At 25.1% G+C, this 20501-nt stretch overlaps 2 protein-coding genes across 4 annotated transcripts in view; one reads left to right on the top strand and one right to left on the bottom strand.

The window, feature by feature from the left end:
• Positions 1–1705: 1705 nt before the first annotated feature.
• On the bottom strand, positions 1706–14355 carry LOC114120151 (uncharacterized). Of its 3 annotated transcripts, none has more exons than XM_027981974.2 (7): positions 14155–14355; positions 8573–8658; positions 6235–6435; positions 3809–4481; positions 3234–3559; positions 2551–2702; positions 1706–2463 (listed from the first exon to the last, which is right to left on the bottom strand). In XM_027981974.2, exons 2-7 carry the CDS (start codon positions 8654–8656, stop codon positions 2238–2240), a joined length of 1662 nt encoding a protein of 553 aa, XP_027837775.2. In that variant the 5' UTR covers positions 8657–8658; positions 14155–14355; the 3' UTR covers positions 1706–2237. The 3 variants fall into 3 exon arrangements, with proteins under 3 accessions (XP_027837775.2, XP_027837774.2, XP_050055080.1); XM_027981973.2 differs by lacking the exon at positions 14155–14355 and adding an exon at positions 8716–8734; XM_050199123.1 differs by lacking the exon at positions 14155–14355 and having other exon boundaries at positions 6235–6325; positions 6401–6435; positions 8573–8661.
• A 3594-nt stretch (positions 14356–17949) lies between these two features.
• LOC114120146 (uncharacterized) overlaps positions 17950–20501 on the top strand; it is a 35216-nt gene continuing 32664 nt past the window's right edge. The window contains exon 1 of the mRNA XM_050199121.1: positions 17950–18352. Coding sequence (XP_050055078.1) covers positions 18286–18352 — 67 coding nt within the window. The 5' untranslated portion in view covers positions 17950–18285. The remainder of the gene's footprint in view (positions 18353–20501) is intronic.

Consider the following 20501-nt stretch of genomic DNA (forward strand, 5'->3'; position numbering starts at 1 on the left):
CAAAAAATGTTTTTTCAGTTATTTAAAGGCTTTAAAAATTTAATGGCTGGGTCAAAATTTTAAAAAATGTTTTACAAGATCACACAATGATAGTGGTGTAATTGTATAAATGTTAAATATATATTATTATAATAATTAAATAATTAAATACTAATAATAAAATAAAAAATGTATAATATTTAAAAAAATATATAATACCTATCATATCTACTCAGATTAATCTTAAACCATGGGGGAGTTTAAGTTAATCTAAAAATCTTAAAAAATATAAAAAATATCATGATTCATGTCGCAATTTCAAATATCTACATTCTACTGCAGTTTAAACACTTAACTTTATTTTAAATTCTAAACGAAGTGATGAATGTATTGATTTTATAATGATGAGTGTGAGTGTGTTTTTTTGTATCTGTGTACCAGTGGCGTAATCAGCAGGAAGGTCTGGTAAACCCGGGCCTACCCACTTTTCTCCAAAACTGAATGTTTTATACTTTTATATCATGTTTTTCATCTAATAAAAATATTCATTGATAATCCTTATTACATCAAAATATCGGGCCTACCCAAGAAAAAGTGTCTATAGCTATGCCACTGCTGTGTATGGTATAACTTGTTAAAATGATGATTCGATTTTAAAAACTTCGGAGGTGGTTTTCGAAAGTAAAAGTCTTCCAGCAGATTTAAAAAAAAATCGAGAAAAACAACAAAAAAGTGACAGAAAAACGGGAATTTTTACGCAAAACCAGTTTTCGACCAAACTAATTTTTTAGTGTTATCTATAATCTATACACAGTTAAATTTTCAAAATATTTTAGGTTGGGCCTATCACTTTTTAAAGTATTTGTTTTTATAGCGTCAACAGAAATACATCATCTGTAAATAATTTCAACTGTCTTACTTTCACGGTTAATGAGATACAGCCTGATGGTGACAGACGGATGGACAGCGGAGCCAAAGTAATTAGAGTCCCGTTTTACGGTACACGCGGAACCCTAAAAAGATTTATATTACACTAAATATTTGTTGGAGAACACAGCTATAATGAAAAAAAAATACTAAACAATACAATTTAGTCATTATTTATTATGTACTGTATATAGCAGGGGTGGACAACTGGCGGTCCTCGGACCGCATCCTGGCATCCATCCCGCGAACCTTTTTTTATCTGGCCCGTCTTACATTTCTATATTACATCATACAATTTTAAAGTTTATCGGCTATACTCTATATATTATTTTATTTAATAGAATAAGCCGCAACACTAAAGGTTATTGGCTACAACCATTAATATTAGTTACAAGTATGGAGCATTAATAATAATATATACATAACATAATAAAAGTAGGTATAAAATAATGTGTTTGAAATATATCTAGATAAAATTAGTTGGTATAATTTAGTTAATTTTAAATAATTAAATATTTTTTCTATGTTGATTGGCTGATTGAGACTCTATATTTTATAATCTGTATAATATTCTATATCTTCTCCATATAATAATTGTTATTCGGTATTAAACAATGTTAAATGTCATAACTCATAATATAGTATTTACACAGCATGTATGTATATGTATAGCTTTCAACCATAACTGTTTGTACATTCGTGTTGCGCTGTCGTTGCATTTATTATTTTTGTGTTTTTGTAGTGCTTAATAATGTCCGCAAAAAAGCGTAAAATTGATGATAAAAATAAAACTTATAACTATAGGAGAATGACTATTTATTTATTATTAACAAAATAAATGCTAATTTAAATGTACAGGTATTTTGAATTACCTTTTTTTTGCTTTCTATGCCCAGGCCCGCTAGATTTTAATTTTCTAAAAAATAGCCCTCTTGTAACTTTGAGTTACCTATCCCAGGTACATAGCAACATTTGTTATCAAAAGCTAGAAAATTACTCCTTATGGCCGTATGCATGCTTAGGGTTGAAAAATGATAAATATTTTATTATTTATTGAGAAAATGTTGAGATAGGTAATAATTGGAATAAATTAACAATTTATCCAATGCTTAAAACTGTTATAAACATAACTTAACGATCTCGCTGTATCCTGTATGGTTTAGAAATAATGTGTATTCCACTATTTCACAAAACAAATTTGTTCGAATTATAGATCATATATTATGTACAAATAAAAACAATATCTGTTTCAATAGAAAGTTAATTAAAAAAATAAAAATCATATCACGTATACATTTTCTAATGCTTATAAATACTTAATTTTACAACAGTCAACGGAAGTAATCGGTCGAGTTGATATTTGGTACGTTTTGCCATATTTTGCGATCATGATGTATCATATTTATGACCGGTTCCAAGGAATCCTCAAAATTGGTCTGATCGGGCAAAAATGAATTCTGTTCATCGCAATTATTGAAGCCCGAGTCGTTTGACCATCTCTTGTACGTGGGAAACATCATGGAAACTTCTAGCGAGTCTGGTGTCATGTGCAACGTTCTTAAAATTTGAAAAATCATTATTTTTCTAAATCATATCATTTGACTTTTGATAAGCCATAGTCTCAAATTATTCAAAATATCTTACTCATAAACTGAAGGTTCCAACGAATCTTGATACACGGTGTTATCAGCATAACGTTTTACCGGTGAAGACATTGAAGTTATGGTTAGCCGCCGAAAATGTTCGATAAGTTTTCCATGTGGAATAGGAACGTCGTAGATGACTTCTTTAGAGCCCTTAAATTGATCATTTTTAATAAAAAAAAAATTAGATTATTTACACATTTAGATAAAATAGTTATTATTTTTTAATATTTTATGGATAAAAAATAATAAAATCTAATAATAAATACCTATACGTAAATTAACATAATCGATTAAATTGAATAGGTTCATAAATTCGAAAATACGAGTTTCCACGAGTGTATAGTACTATACACTCGTATACAAATACGTATTTGTTTATTGTGTATATAATTTATTTGCGGTGCGCGATGGTGCGAAACCTTTTTTTATACAAGACGACCACCATGGTATTTATTTATTTCGACTATTCAACCTTCATCAGAATTTAATTTAATATTCTTATTGATACCCTCTTATGAAACCACTTGTTCATTTAGTATGACATTTTTGGCGAGTATCTGTTATATTTTTCAATACCCAACTTGGATAACAATGTTTTAAGTACTGGTATATTATAGATCATAATTATGTTTTTTTAAAACATAACTAATGGGTCATGAACATATTGTAAAGGGTACTTACATTTTTAAAAACGTAAACACCGTCTATTATTTGATATTGTGGCTTCTCATCAAATAAATCATTTTGTTTGTGTTTTTTTTTTATTGGCAAAGGGGGTGGCTCGTCCTCTTCTTCAACTGATTGCTCGGTCCCATATTCAAGTATTAAATCTGATTCCGTTGTGAAAATTTTACGATCGTTATTTACATATATTACATCTACGTTTGCTTCTTGATTATGAAATTCTTCATTTGTTGACATCAAAGTGCTTTCTTCGTCTTTTTCAACATTATAATAGTGTGGAGGTAACTCTGGATGATGTTCAGATTTGTCGTCTTTTACCATTGCTTAAAAATAGATAAACACATATTTTAATTAACGTACAATAAATATTAAACATATATATTGGATGTTATAATTATATTTTTAATCTATAACCTGGCATAAACTAATTTAAACTGCATAATGCTATCAATCTATAATTTAAATTTTTTAATAATAATAAGTGCATTAATATAAGTCGTATTAAAAAGTAATTTACTTAATATCTGGTTCTAAAATCAACGATATTGGCGATATAGCTATATTAAACTTACGTTCCGAAGGATTTTGATCGATGTGGTTTGGTTCGATTTCAATATAGTCATAATCGTCAGAATCAGAATCTTCGCGATGCTTACCGAAAAACGATACCGATCTACTGATTCTTTTAGATACACAGTTATTCGTACATTTTTTGGACATTTGTCTTACGATCTTGGGCATAAGTTCTCTACAACTTTGAGATTTCGCCGGTTCAATCGGCGTACATTTTTCTTGTGGCTTAAAATAAATGCTTTCATATGACAAACTTCTCGAGCGACAAGACTCCTTATCGCTCACCTGAGACGTCCCAGCTATCGTTTCAGTACGAACGAGACCATGAAGCTTCCTATAGAAACTTATACGATTGTCAGATTCGGATTTTCTCAATGCTGACGGTTTTCTATTGTTGCGAGCCATAATATAACGAATATCATTTTGCTTATTGTATGCCTCGAAGGATATGCCATCGAACGTCTCTCTCACAGATCTGCCAAATCGTAAGTGATTTTCGTTTATGATACTGCAGTTATTTGAGTTAGGCTCTATCAAAGGTATTCGGTAAGATGACTGGTAGCTTGTTTCCATATAAGTCGAATTTCGATCTTTAATAAAAGCCAAGTTATTATTTTTAGCGTCCTTCAAAGCAGTAAACCATTCATCTAAGTCAGATTTTGATTTTGTTCTCTAAAAAACAAAATTATAATAACAAATTAATAAATTTTGATCATTAAGATAATCCAATTATAATAATTTCTGTACAGAATATTATCTAAATTAATCGTTAATTATACATTGCTCTTTCTAACCATGTACCTACTATTATATATTAGTGTTGCTTATAACAAGCTCTTTAATATATTACATTACTTTACTATACTCGTTTTAAACTCGTCACAATCATGTAATTTACTTTAACTTGTTTTTAATTTCTTTATAGTTGTATTACATAGCATTATAGATAAGTAGATAACTACTGTAAGTACACCACCTAATACACGTTCAAAGCTTTATAGCAATCATACGAAATCTAGTATTTTATTACCTATAATATGAACTTTTATATGAATTGTATCTTATAAATCTTTAAATTATTATAATATGTATATTATATATACCTACCTACTTATTACTTTATTATCATATATTAGTAAATTATAACTGTATTTTAATAATGCATAGTTTTATATATATATATAATGATAATGAAATTAATTAAAAGAAACATTATAGTTGTGTATAGTTATTAATTATTATATTAAGACTATTAAGTATACATTTTATGCACTACCTCCTTATAAACTCTGATGGTCAACATCTAAATTGCATAAAAATTTAGAACTACATATATATTCAGAATTTGTTTAGGTAATTAAAATAGGAAATCAACAATATTAACTATTAAGCATAAAAACCGCAAACGATTTCATACAAAACTAGCTACATCATCATAAAAATCCATTAAAATTCTCTCACATGAATTTTATCTTATCTAGATTAAGTCGATGCTACCTGTCGACTGAAAATAAAAAATATTTTCTAATAGTAAAATAATAATTTTAAAAAGTAGTTAATAATATCAACGAATATGTTCTCTGATCGTATAAGAACCTAATGTAAATTTTTTTTCTGATAAAATATACTTATTGTAATATTAATATACGAGTATATTGTAAATAAAAATAAAATATTTTAAACATAATATATAATAGGTAAGCATATTTATGTATATAAAAAAATTAAAATATTTACAAAAATTGTTTCTTTTCCAGTAAAATAAGGTTTAAATCATTATTATCTTCTTTTGTTTTAAAATAAACTGATATCTTTGAAATTAAATTAATGTTTTTGATTTTCAAATTTAACTGTAAATTTATATTTATGAGAAGTAATAATATTTTGAATTGATATTTCCTTTTAATTTGTAATAATTATAATTTATATTCAATGATAAGTAATGCGGTCTTCCATTACGTATTCACCTCTATCCACAATATTCAATAATTATAAAAGAAACTACAAACAATTTAAAAACATATTTTATTTTGCGTTACAAGTAAAATAATAATTAATAATACATAAAAAAAGCTCCAGTTTATATCAATATTTTCTTAATATATTATAGAGTTTGAATTGTTTTAAGTTAAATTTAAAGATATTATACCTTAAACCTTAGGAATGCGTATATTACTTAATAGTATTCAGTTATCCTCATCGATATTATTTATAAATATATTTTAAACAATAATCTATTAAAACATGGAAACAAATAAATTCATCAGAAAAATTTGAAGTAAATAGTAAGTTATCTACATTTGTGTTTATTACAATAATAGTTGGCTTTATAGATATTATTTATTAGTTTTGTATTAGATTTTTTATAATACGTTTTACATCTAAATTTAGTCTGGGAACTTGGTGACTAATGACTAATACTCACTAAGATTATAATTTGAGATCTAGTGACGATTTGCAATTGACACGGACCCCGTTGTGCTATAGACAATGCAAGTCCCATGTTAACTGAACCTCTGCAAGGTGATAAATGATGAGAGTACTCTAATTGAGTTTTAAAATATAATAACAGTTTGCCTTCAAGTACACACCATCTTTTTTTCCAACGACGTACACCAACCACTCTCTGTAAAGGAAATAAAATATATATGAAATATAAAATATTAGTAGTTATATTATGATAAAATAATACAATTATTTATTTAATAGTTTAATATAGCATAAATCATCAAACATGGTCATTCTATTTATTTGACTGTACACTTATTCAAATAGTAAAAGTATATTTTTAAGTTTTTGACATTTTTTGTAGTACTATTTAGTAGTGTCTAATGTTGAAAACTTTTGCACATCAGATGAAAAGCCCCTTATTTACTGAACAAAGTTTTTTTTTAATTTTTGATACACTTCAAATGGTTTTACAAAACTATAAAATGTTTTATATTTTTTTTTACATATTATTACCTATTTAATATCATATATAGTATTCACTATATTTAGACAATTTTTATAAATTATTATATATACCTGTTAATAGATAAATATATATATTTATTTAACAATTATTATTTTACAATAAGCGTATGTGATGGAGATAACTTGAGGGACAAGAGATAAGAACCTATTGGAGGCACTTAAGAGTAGGAGTTTGTTTTTAAAACGTTAGTAAGAGAGAATAAGTAGATATCAAGGAAATGGAGGAAAATATTATCATTTTAATATAACAGGTTACGACACCGGGTACGTTTGATTCGTCATCTAGGGTCACTAGGAACAGCGTTATAGTGGATAGTTCGGAAATCAAGGGATTGTTATGATAATAGATAAATATAAATTATTAAAACTTTTAAATTTGGATATCCCCCCTCCCATATTTTTAAACTTCGTATTATGTACTTTTTATTTTTAATACATAAAATTTAAAAAACTTTAAAACTACTTTTTCAAAATTCGATTTTGATACGTCAATATTTTCATAAAAAATATTTAATACATAATTTATATAGTATAAAAGAAAAGTTGTCATTGGAAAAATAAAAAACTTGTATTACTATAGGACACTCTTTAGACAGCATAAAAAAACTCCAAGAATTTGAAATTATAATCTTTATTATTAAGTATATTTAAAAATTTGAAAAATCATATTTTGAAGAACTGCATCATTATTTATTGAAGAAGCAAAGGAGAGTGTGTATGATTGTTGAATCGTCAAATACATATAAACATATAATACTTACACCATATATAATAGCTTTAAGTATTGAATAAACGTTTCATTGTATCTATATTTACTTTAAATTTGGACAAAAATTGGATATTTAAAATTAATAATAATAAACATTTTTCTTCAATTATAAGTTCAATGTTAATATAAGTAGCTTTTAAGATGTAATTAAAAAAAATTTCCATTACATATTATATTTATTATAGTTTCTATAATAAATGCAATTTTCAAAATGTTTAGACAAATAGTAAGCTGTTTATTTTATCGTACTATTGTGTACCAACGTAGGCATTGACTTATAATTTAATAACTATAGGCACAATATAATATGCAATATTTAACAAATTATTTAATAATATATGCAATGTTTTTGATTAAATTCAACAAACCGTAATACCGTATTATTAAAAGCTACAAATTATACAGAGTTCACTCAGAACCGTTTTTCGTATGAACTGATTTATCCTTGAATTAAATTTTAATACATCTATTTGCCTTCTATATACCTTACTCATTAATTATTGAAAAGTTACAGCCGAAATTTATAGTATACAGTCGTATATATTCCTCATATTTTTTTTTTTAGATTTAATAATTTAAAATGTATTTTAAGTATGCATAATCTCAAATTATTAATTATTATATCATATTAAAAATATTTTTCAAAAAGTGTTTACTTTACTGTATAAATATATGTACCTACAGTATACTTGTGTGCAGTCAACCAACAACAATGTTACATACTGTAATATGAAACCATTAAAAACCATCATAATATTATCAATAGACAATAACTCATGAATTATATGAAAAATAATATTTAATAAATTTCCAATCACACATTTGTTTGTTAAGTGTTAAGTATACAGTTTTTACTGTTTTTAAATTAATTTTATTGACTCATGTAAAATATAATATTATGTCCTTTCTCCCAATGGCCATGATGCTGAGGTTTATCTTTAATAAAATAATAAAAATATATCTATATATAATATAAAATGTACTATAATATGTCATATAAATAAAGTCCATTACTAACCATTCTGCCTTTTTTTTCTAAATAGCCAGCCATTTTAACAATCAGTTGTTTATCATGCTTCTTATCTACAATGTCCGGCTGCATATCTATAACAAACACAAAAATGTAGTAAATATAATGATGAATAGGTATCAAATTATTACTCATTGGAATAAAATATCTGATGAGCTGTTACTGTGAAGAGTGCTGTCTATGTGTCATAAAAATTATTTTGATATTATTTTTTTTTCAAAAGTATTTATTTCTATCTATAGAAATACATTTGACCATTTATCTCTAATCTCTTACACATCAAATATAGTTTCAATGTACTTACATCAATAATATAATATATTATGTTCTTACTGTACTACAACTCAAAAAGATAAAATACAATAGAAAGGGTCAGACTTAGGAACCCTTATTTGGCGTCTCTTTATATTGAGAAGTGAGAACTGCGCCCGTATAAGTAGGGTTTTACACTTATCTGTGACACCATTGATGATCAGTGAAAACCTTTTTTTCACCATAAACAATATTACAATGTGTTAATGTCTAAAATATCTAATACGTTTTAATTGAACTATGTGATAGTAATTAATAATTATTATAAATCAAGCTACGAAGTTAAACCTCTTTATAGCCAATAATGGCCATGCCCATGTGACTTTTTAAACTATACTGAGTGTTTTATACTCTACCAATTACTCGTATCTATTTTTTCCTTCAAATAATATGTAGGAAACATTAATTTAAAAGCCACCTACCGTAATTTCCGTTCATATACCATAAAGAACCGTTAATCGAATTTTAATGGCTAAAACACTGGAGATCTGGATCGGTTAATATCATACATTGTATAATAAAACCAAACTAACTATTCATATTCAATATAGTTGTTTTATTATTAATAAAATAATGTCGATTAATTTAAATCAAAAGTGAATAAGCTTATATCGATATCATTCAATGATTTTTTAATAAAACTATAAAATTTAGAATTTCTCTTTGGCAAAAAAAAAATATTGTTGTACATATTATAGTCTTGTTCTTATGTGCATCATACAATACTTATAATAATATCCGTTTTCTTTTTGAGTTAAATTAATTACGGTCTGCTTAACACACTTCTGTAATGGGTATGTATATGGTAACTAGGTAGATAATGTAGAATAATTCCTTACGTTGAGCATCAGGTGTTTTTCGCAGTTCAGCGATGAAGTCAAGAATATTTTCTTTGAAAAATAGGTACATATTATTTATTTTTTTAAACAACAGTTAAGAAAAATAATAAGCTAACCTAATCCAACCCAACTCGCAAAGAATTTCTTATGACTAATAAAATAATCAAGACAAATTGCGTTTTATAACAATTATCGAAACGTTTAAAACATGAAAACAACACTTTTAAATGAAATTCTACTTGCTTAATGAAGATAATTAAATGACGATGAGGGTATCGATTATTCTATCCTATATTAAAAAGTACAGTAAACTAATGTATCATACATTTTTATCCTCCCGCATAAACGAATATTATAATTTAAACAATGTCGTTCTATATGTACACCAATTTAAACTAGCTATTAGCTATAAATTGATCCTAATAAAGTACCTATGCAGGAAAATCACAATGGTATTCGTGTTAATGCACCGTTCGCAACTATGTCTATGCACAAACTATAAACATATGTACATTTATGAACATAAAAACCATATTAAATGATTAATAAAATCCAAACAACCCGATTAAAATTAAAAAGGCAATCGATAATGTGATCGTGTTATCGTTCGTAATATGCTCATATATGTGATTACAAAATGCCAAATATGTGACTTTCTCAGTATGGGAATAATAAAAATTATGTTCTATAAATCATGTATTCAGACATTGTGTTACATTAAACACTTTCTAATTAAATTGACCAGTAGATATGTACAAAACGAGAGATAAAGAAATTGCACGCAAGTCCTATTTTATACAATACTATAATAAGTATATATACAAATGTGCAAACACGGTTAACAATTATAATTATAATGATGTAATGAAATTAAACGTGTTAACATACATTTTAGGATAGGTAGTGAAATACATGTAAAGGGCTAATATTTTCATTAAATCTGTACCTTAACTTGACTTGGTGGTAGGTGCATACTATTAGTTCAAACGTTTAAAATTGAATTGACGAATGTTATTCAAAGTAATAGTTATATTTTTATCTGCTCGATTGTATTTTTTCCAGAATAGATTTTATACGAATATACATCAGATTAAATTGAGCATTAACAATGTTGACTATTATTTTTTACTATTATCGCTATTATACTAGTAAGAGATAAAATAACCATTTTCGTCACTTTTGTTCATCAAAACTATTATACATACCTATACTTTATTACTTTTCATTAAATTTTACTAATTTTAGTGCCTATTAAAAATGTTAAATAAAAATATCTTGATTTTATTTACTGTTTATATTTTTACTCTTTAATCCCAATTATATAAAATTATTGTTCTTTTGCTTTGTTCTATACTTCTATGAAATATTAAGTCACGATTATTTGAGGGAGAGAGGAATCCCTCAAGCGAAACCTTCATTTTTACTTATACTTTATAGCTTACCCATAGTTATTATTCGGTATTCCTAATCACTTTACAATCTAACCACATCTTTCAAATGAATCATTTGTGAGGTATTTAATACTATGCCTATAATATATAACAATTATTATAATGAAAAATAATAAAACGATTACAAAGAGACTATTGCAGAACTACGCATAATAGAATAAAAACACATATCACATTAATAGCAAAACGATAAACAACAATGAACAGGAAGAGTAATCCTATTGATTAGCTTCGGACATGGCATGTGTAGTTTGATATTTGCTAGTTTAAGCTTGTGTAGAATTATAGGTCTATATAGATATCGGTGAACAAATTTAACCAAATTTCCTGCCTTATATGTAAAATAGATTAATGATTTAAAATAAATACCAATAAAAATTATTGTAGATTTTCACTTGGTAATAAAAATTTAATTTTGTATTTACATATTAAAAAAAATAAATATATAATAAGTATTTATTTCATTATTTCTCTGTAACTATAATAACGAAACATTTAATTTGAAGCATCTTACAAAAACTAATGATCAGAAATTTGGTATAGTTATTTAATATAAGAACTTATAGAAATTAAAGAAGAATTACTTAGAATGATATATATTTTTGTGATCAATACAATTGTTCTACCTATTATGAATGTTTTCTTAATTATTTTAAATAAATACTTCAGTTAATGATTAACCTTATGTGAATCACCAATAATCTATTAAAAGGCTATTTAAACGATAAATTCATTGCTTAGCTAATTTCAGTTCCTACAGTAAATTCTAGACCTAAATAATATTCTATAATAATCGACTTAAATATATACATGTAATAATTGTTAATAGAATGTCTGAATGTACATAATTTATTAACATACATTCAATATGAGACATTTTAGTTGCACTGCATAATTATTATTAATATAATTAATCATTCCTAATCATTTAATCAATATAAAATGTTTAATTAAAATTTTAAGCTAAATCTCATAAATAAAAAATTATAAACTACCTACTGTTTACTATCAGTATTATTATTTTATACAATACAATTTATTTAGAATAGATTATAAGTAAAAATGATTTTAAAATGATAGAGGTATCGTGTAAAATGACTATAATGTATAGGTTTAACCAGTAACGTAGAAATCATAGAGAATAAACAGCACTTGAAATATTTTAAATTAATTGTACTAATTAATTGTGTTTAGTTTATTTTATTTTATAAAAACAAAATTATTTAGTTAATTGTTCATTCAATGAATAGCTTATTCCACCTAAATAAAAGAATAAAATATACTAAAATCAATAAATTATTTATTTACGTAATACTTATAGGTACCTATAGACCATATTATATAACTATTGAATGTTGATAAAAATAACTAAGTGTATTTATTATAAATATATAATAAATTATGTATAATAATATCATTCAATTTTTTTTACAAAATTATTGTGATATGAAAAATTACAAAAATTAAATTATTCTTTATTACCAAATTCGTGATAATAAAAAGAATGTTTAAAAAACATAAGGGTAGGTATTTTTTCTGCGAACTAATGGGTGTCTAAACTATGAATAATCTGAATACAAAATTGATAAAAAAGATGCTACACTTGCATGTAATGTACCTAGTGTCTATATTACAAATATACAATTATAGAAAGTTTGAGTTTAGTTATAACGATTTTGTGTTATTAGATTCAATATTAGAATAAATTAATCTATCATACAAATCAAAGGTAAGAGCGTACTCTATGCTTAAGCGATAGTTTTTTCCATACTTTAATTTTTTAAACGAGATATGCTCATGTAAAATATTATATATTAAAAAAGCTAATATTTAGTTTAAAAATTAAAATATCGAATAAAGCAAAATGGTTCTACTGAACGCATATTTTCTATAGTTATAAAACGGAGACAACATATTATGTAAGTAGGTGTAGCATTACACTTCTCTTAATAAACAATAATTTGTAAACTTCTATACTCATAGCAAAATAATCATGTAAATCCTATGATTTTTATCCACTTAATAGTTTGTATTTATTTTATCTAATAATATAAGAAAAAAGTGTTATATTTATACATTTTGTAACATAAACAGTCATTAAAAGTGTTTTATGATCTATTGAACTATTTAATTTGTTGTTTATAATAGTATGTTAGAGTATAATTAATACCTCTCTTAAACAAACTATTTAAAGCAAAAGGATCAAGCGAATAATAAATATTATTATAAACATATTTTATAAAACTGTTGATGATGCATTTAAATATTATTCTAAAATATTAAATTACAATATATAATATACTTAACACAAGATAAAATTAAATTAATATAGAAAAAATGTTGTCTTTGTTGTTATATTATTTAGTTATAATAAGCATACATGTTAGACAATGAATAAAAATATTATTTCATGAATCTTCATTACGGAAAAAATAAGTCATATAATATTTCAAGAATTGTCTTAATATTTTTCCATTGTCATAGAGTTATAGAAATACATTATTATTTGAATTACTAGTGCATTCACGATGGCATGCTTATAAAGTATATACCAAAAAATAGTTAAAAGCACTTAAATTTAAATCATTACATTCAACTTATTATAGTGTTTATCTTGTATATTAGTAAATATAAGTATAGTATTTAGATTTTTAGTTAAGTTTTCAGAATTTAAAAAAAAATACCTAATAAGTTTGACTGATTGGAGAATTATATCGACAAATCAATTATTTTTTATATTTTTTTAACATATAGTATAAAGTATTTTAATCATAAATATTATTATGTTTAAAAGTAAATAAAATAAATATTATAATGATTATAATAATAATCTATTCTATAAGATTGAATTCATAAATATATTAAAGCTAATACCTACCTACATGGCTACACCCTATACATATGTAAACAAAAAAACATTTTTAAACAAAAAAATTAAGATTGTATATTATAAACTGTATTTACTTACTGTTTTTAATTGTGAATTGGCACTAAACTTAGAAGAGACGAAACAGTTACTTTTAGCGCAGTAAAACACATGTAGCACGCACTCCCGCTTAGTTCACTATGAAGCGCCTTCAAAACATGCACTGCACATTTGATACTCGCAGCCGGTTCGGATCCGTACAAATCCGCGCTCTACCGGAACGTAATTTTGCATTTGAAGCATTTTTGTAAACATTTATTCCATAATGAAACAAAGTTTTAAATTATTTAAATAATTTTTTTTTTTTTAATAACTTTATTTTTTATAAAATTACGGAATAAACAATTAAATGTATTCAATAATTATTATAATATAGTTAATCTGCAGAAATTTAAATTTTGATATAACATTATTTTCGTTTGAATACATACCATATAATTAATTAGGTTATAATAAATTTAATTTATTTAATTTACTAAAATATAACAAAATGTAATTATACCTATAAAAGCTATACATATATGGTACCTATATGAAAATACTCTTTAAATTAAATTATTCATATTTAACTAAATCTTTTTAAAACCATAATTTTTAATGAAATAAGTACTCAAATACTGTTAATACTAATAAACGTAACTATACTATGGTATACATAATATATACTATTCATTTTCAATACTTAAAAATATAAATTACAAGTTTTATTTATAAATGAACGAGCATCTAAAAGATATCGACAATCTCAAAAATAAATTACCATAATTCAAAAAATGTTACCTATAAATTATGATGAATCTGTATTTTCATTTTTTTTTTTTTTTTAACAGAGATTTAAAAAAATCCTAATACACATGTAACGTATTAATAACAATATAATATATGAGAACAATAATTTTAGTTGGTAATTATAAACATTACATTGATATAAAATGTCAATTTAAGTTTAAACTGATTCTGCAAGCTACGTACATTAATCACCAATAATAACATTAAAATATTACTAATTTAATATAATCGAAGAGATAAAACATTAAAAAATCATCGGTTTTGAACTTTACATTTAATAAAAATGTATTAATGAGAAACTGTTTAATGTTTTAGGTATTTAATTTTACTGTTAGTTATCCAATATGTTATAAAATATTAAAAAATAAATCTAAAGCAAAAAATAAAAATCCTATTCCACTTGACATTATTGAAATTATAGGCTTACATTCAATAGATCGAAAAATTACAGTGAAAAAATTATGTTGATAGACAACATCATATTATGCGTTCCTTCCGACTGGATTTAACAGTCATATAATAACTAGTTTTGTAAATTACTTACACAGCGTAGTATATAATATGCATTACTGATGATTCAACAGAAATGTCCATAGTATATTATCCATGTTTTTGTACATCAACAGTTTGATTGGGGTAATTTTATACTGTAAAAGTAATGTTGCAAGACAGATGTGATTTTCATAATTTCACGTTAGCAGATGATGCAATCTAACCAAACAACGACAATCACACACCACTATTTTTTTCTCTACTTTAGGGTTTAATATTTTATAAGTATAAGTTATATTAAATTACATATAAAAAATGATATTTTACAGTATTTTTTATTGAATAAGATTGAGCAAATTATTAGAATTTTCGTCCTATTTCATATTCAACTAATTATTTTACGTTCATGAATAAATCTTTAAGTTTAAATTCATGGTTATTATATTTACATACAAAGAAAATTATATATATATTTTTTATAAATAATAAATATTTAATTTTTATAAGCAACCTAACATTATATTCTTCATAGTGATAATAATTATTAATTTTAAAGTCCATTCAATTATTGACATACTCTATACACACAAATACACAATATATTATTATATAATAATTTATATCCATTGCTAAATGTTTATACACTTTTTACAAACTCACTAATAATAAGTGTATCATCAAAACGTCATTAATCAAATCAATATGTGTATTATTATAACAGATTTATTTTTAATAGGACCAAAGGTTTTATAGCTGTGATATTATGCTCTTGGTCAATATCAGCGATAAGTTAAGCACTCATCAAAATGTAAATGGATTTATTATCTGCGTCGTATAACGTATTACTAAAGTTTTCCAATTTCCCAATTTCAATTAACTACGTGCTGCTTATGTATAATTATATGATTATTTAATTATTACTAAATTAATATTTTTTTAATATTATAATACTTAATTATATTATATACCTAATTGAATCCAATAATTTAGTATACAATACAATGTATATTACCGTATTAATATGTACTAAAAAATAATTAAATAACAATAATATTTCATAATATGAGATAAAATTATGGTAATACGTGTGCACATTTAATTGTGTCTGACATTTTTCATTTACTTAAAATAATTTTTTCGATTTTTTGTGACTTTGTGTGTACACAGATCTATAAATATAATCTAATTATGTACATTTCATTCACTTTCAAAATATGAAAAATTCTACTTATTTTACAGATAATTTAAATTAGTTACATTTAAGTGTGTATTTCTACTAAGTTTCATCGAATTGAACCTTATATATTTGCATTGTTTTCAAAAAAAAAACATTAACTTGTAATTACTGTCGCTATAATTACCACTTATATTGAGGTAACTAAAACTGAATTGAATAAATACAATCTCCACTTCACAATGTTAAGCTCGTATTATCTTTAGTAATTATGAGAGTATCTAACTATCTAAGTGTCTTAGTAGTACAGTCTGTTGTACCTATATTTTCAATAATCAAAAAAACTATATATCTCAGTATATGGTTGTATGATTATTTTATATGTATAGTTTATTGATTTTATAGATTCAAAATAATAATTAGTAATTAAAAATTACTAATTAATTAATATACTCACATCAAAAAAAAAAAAAAATTAAAAATCAATCTGCAAATAACATTACTCATTAATTGATGTCTTCTATCTTCGAAATTTGTCTACTTATTTATATAGATATAAATAATATGTAAATTGTATTTTGATATTTATTTTTTAAATTATGTTCTTTAATACATCTTACTCGTATCCCATATATTTATTGTACCCTTAGATATAAAATACATATTTCATGTAAAAAATAAAAATAAAAAATATTATTTTTAGTAACCCTTTACGGTTTACTCACTACCAATGGTTTAAATATTAAATTTGGTCTATCGATTATTATGGGGGGTCTAGACGTTATTAGGTACTATTATTGACTATTGTTGAATAAACTGCAGTATACCCCTAGGTACTATTATTATGCACATAATTGTTTTTAAAATATTATTATAAACGCTGTGGTTTTTAGTTTTCCATAATTACTCAGAACTTTGATTAAAATAAATAATGTCATGTTGAAAAACAATAAAGACCATAGTGGCGACGCGATGACGCGACGACGGCTTATGTAAATTATGTAAGAACGAGATTCGCGATGACGGGGCGGCACTGAAACGTTTTTATGCCCAACGTAATAATTCTCCTCGGACTGGCTCTGCAGTGGGTCGCGAGATCACTAAAATATATCATCATTACGTATAGATATAATATAGCGTATAGTTGTACGCGTGCGATCTTTTTATTCGCATCGATCAGCGCGGAGAACGTTAAAATCTGTGACCAAAATACAGTTGGTAAAAAACGAAACAATACAACTCGCCAGACGATTTAATAATAATAATAATAATAATATTATTATAATATATGCACCACACGCGGACCACGGTCCGTGCATTTGCGCGCCACTTGCGAGCATGAGGTATTGATTTTTTTCCGTCCACGCTCACGGTAGTCGTTCTCCGAGCGTCTAGTCTACACTACGGTCCCCGCCACCGTCGTGCGTGACACACAATTGCACAACAGCTGCTGTCTAACAACAATTCGTGCCATCCAGTGTACAATCTAGTCATACATACTTACCGCGATTTTTGTTGTCGTTTTTCTTGTAAATATATCGTTTATATGTGTACAAATTAGACTTAACCAAATTTCCACCGATAAACCGGTGCACGCGTATAAGTGGCAACGGACGAACATCGTATAGTATAGTAGTGTTTTCGGGAGTTCGATTTGTGCTCACTTCAAGACTGTTATTTATTTAAGTTTATCGTGTTAGCTTAGAATAAAAACAAAAATGGAACACAACGATTACATAAACGACGGGTACACGTGTTTCTACTGTCATACATCCTACGAAAAAGGTAATTACAGCGATAGTGTTTTAATAATTTTTTAATTCTAAACGTTAAAATGTGAAGTCTAAACAATTTTCGAGTTTATGTGATAAGAATATACGATGAGATAGCATGACATGAACTGGAATAGGTGAAAGTATCACGCGTTACAAAATATTTCGGAAGGGAGAATGCCGACTGCCGAGTATGATTACTGATAGTGTAGGTATACTAAAAAATAAAAATAAAATAGGTAGTAGCAGGTACTAGGTATATGAATTATGAATTTAATTTTACTGCTATATTCAGTAGTATAATACAATCATGAATCAATTTAAATGTTTTTTTGTAATATATATTTGATGCATACATACAATACAATTTAACACAGCCATTATACTACTAATATAACTATTTAACATTTCAAAACATAAAATATTTTAAATATTAAAATATTAATATTAATATTTTTAACTTGAGTTAAAATAATTTAATTTATAGACATTTTTTCTTCAAAAATAATGACTGAAAAATTAACAATACTCATAGTTTGAAAATAAATGTCATCATATTCAGTTTAGGAGAAATATACATTTTTTTATAAATTATTTTGGTGAATAGTCTTTGAAAAATGATTCGAAATTAAATAAATATATGATTTACTCCCTTTTCCTTTCAGGAAAAAAACCGATGCATTTAGAATAGATAGGTTACTTATGTGATGGAATTATTTAAGAAAGGGTTTAAGGAAATATGTGACACACCCTATCAAAGAATTCAGAGGACTTTATTTAATAATGCATTAGATCTATCTATAGGGTTCCATTTATTAATACGTAAATTTACCATTTCAAGTGAAATATTATTTTATCTTTCAAAATCGACTTTTTAATAGTTTTAAAAATACATTAAGTAGGTACTAATTTGAAAATTTCAGAATTCAATGTATTTAAAAAGGATTTTAATAACATATTTTCGTAGTTATATTATTATTTAATAGACGTTATGTAATATATATATATATATATATATTTTGGCGAAGCAATAAATTTATTGATTTTAAAATAATATGTGTATTAATTATTTAATTATATTGCACTACATTCAATGTTGAATTTTTTATAGAAGGCAAAACATTTTTCTGATTATTAACTTATTCTATAGAAATTACTTGTAACAAATTAGATCTAAATAATGATTTTAGGAGCTTTAAATTGAAAATGCTCTATACTTTTTTAAATAATCAGTAAAAACTAAAAGTATAACAACTATCTGCTATAAAAACATCATTAATCAAAAAAGATAATGTTTACATAGCAACCGGGAGAAAAGAAGGGCTACCGAAATACAAGTAAATTCACTGACAGCCTGACAATATTATATAAACGTATTTGTCTTTTAGTTTTACAAAATTGCAATTGGTTGTTTCAATTGGCTGTTCCCCCTATATTTCTACCAAAGTTATTGGGGTAAGATATTAGAAAATATTGCATGTAATAGTTTCCCGTTGCACACGAGGAATGGCAGTTGTTTTTCATAGACTTACACAAAACTGTACAAAGAAAAATATCCGTTCCTATCAAATGATATTTTTAAATAATTTGATATACTTATTTCTTATATAAATATAAGTTGAGCTTTAATTTTAAGCTTTGACTTTCTAAGTTCTGAACTAGTCATTATTGCACACCAGTACACCGCTGTAACTTAGCTTGTTAAGCTTTGATTACATTTTAAATTTAGATATCATATAATACTGTTGTTATTAACTTATAAGTTATAAGTTGCGAATTATTAATAAATACCGATATAAAACCACAAGAAGAAAAATATATTTTAACCAAATACCATTATTACAAAGTATCTATAGTGTTTTTCTTCATGGGAGGCCAATAAAAATAATCATAATAGTAAGTTTTTCGAACTGTATCTTGTCATCATTGTCAAACACAGTTGGAAACATATTGGTCATATATATAGATTGACAAAGATAATGACATAGTTAAAATTTAATATTTATACTGTTAATATGTAGAATTTTATATTATTTCGTGAAAAAAATGTAGGTAATTAACTTACAAATGTATTTTTGAATTAAGTATTGATGGGTAAAATGCAAAAACACAAGCATTAATTATAGTCCTCTTCTAAGAATTCATACTTCAGTAAACAGAAC

The sequence above is a fragment of the Aphis gossypii genome, chromosome 2 (assembly GCF_020184175.1).
Source record: "Aphis gossypii isolate Hap1 chromosome 2, ASM2018417v2, whole genome shotgun sequence".
NCBI lineage: Eukaryota > Metazoa > Arthropoda > Insecta > Hemiptera > Aphididae > Aphis > Aphis gossypii.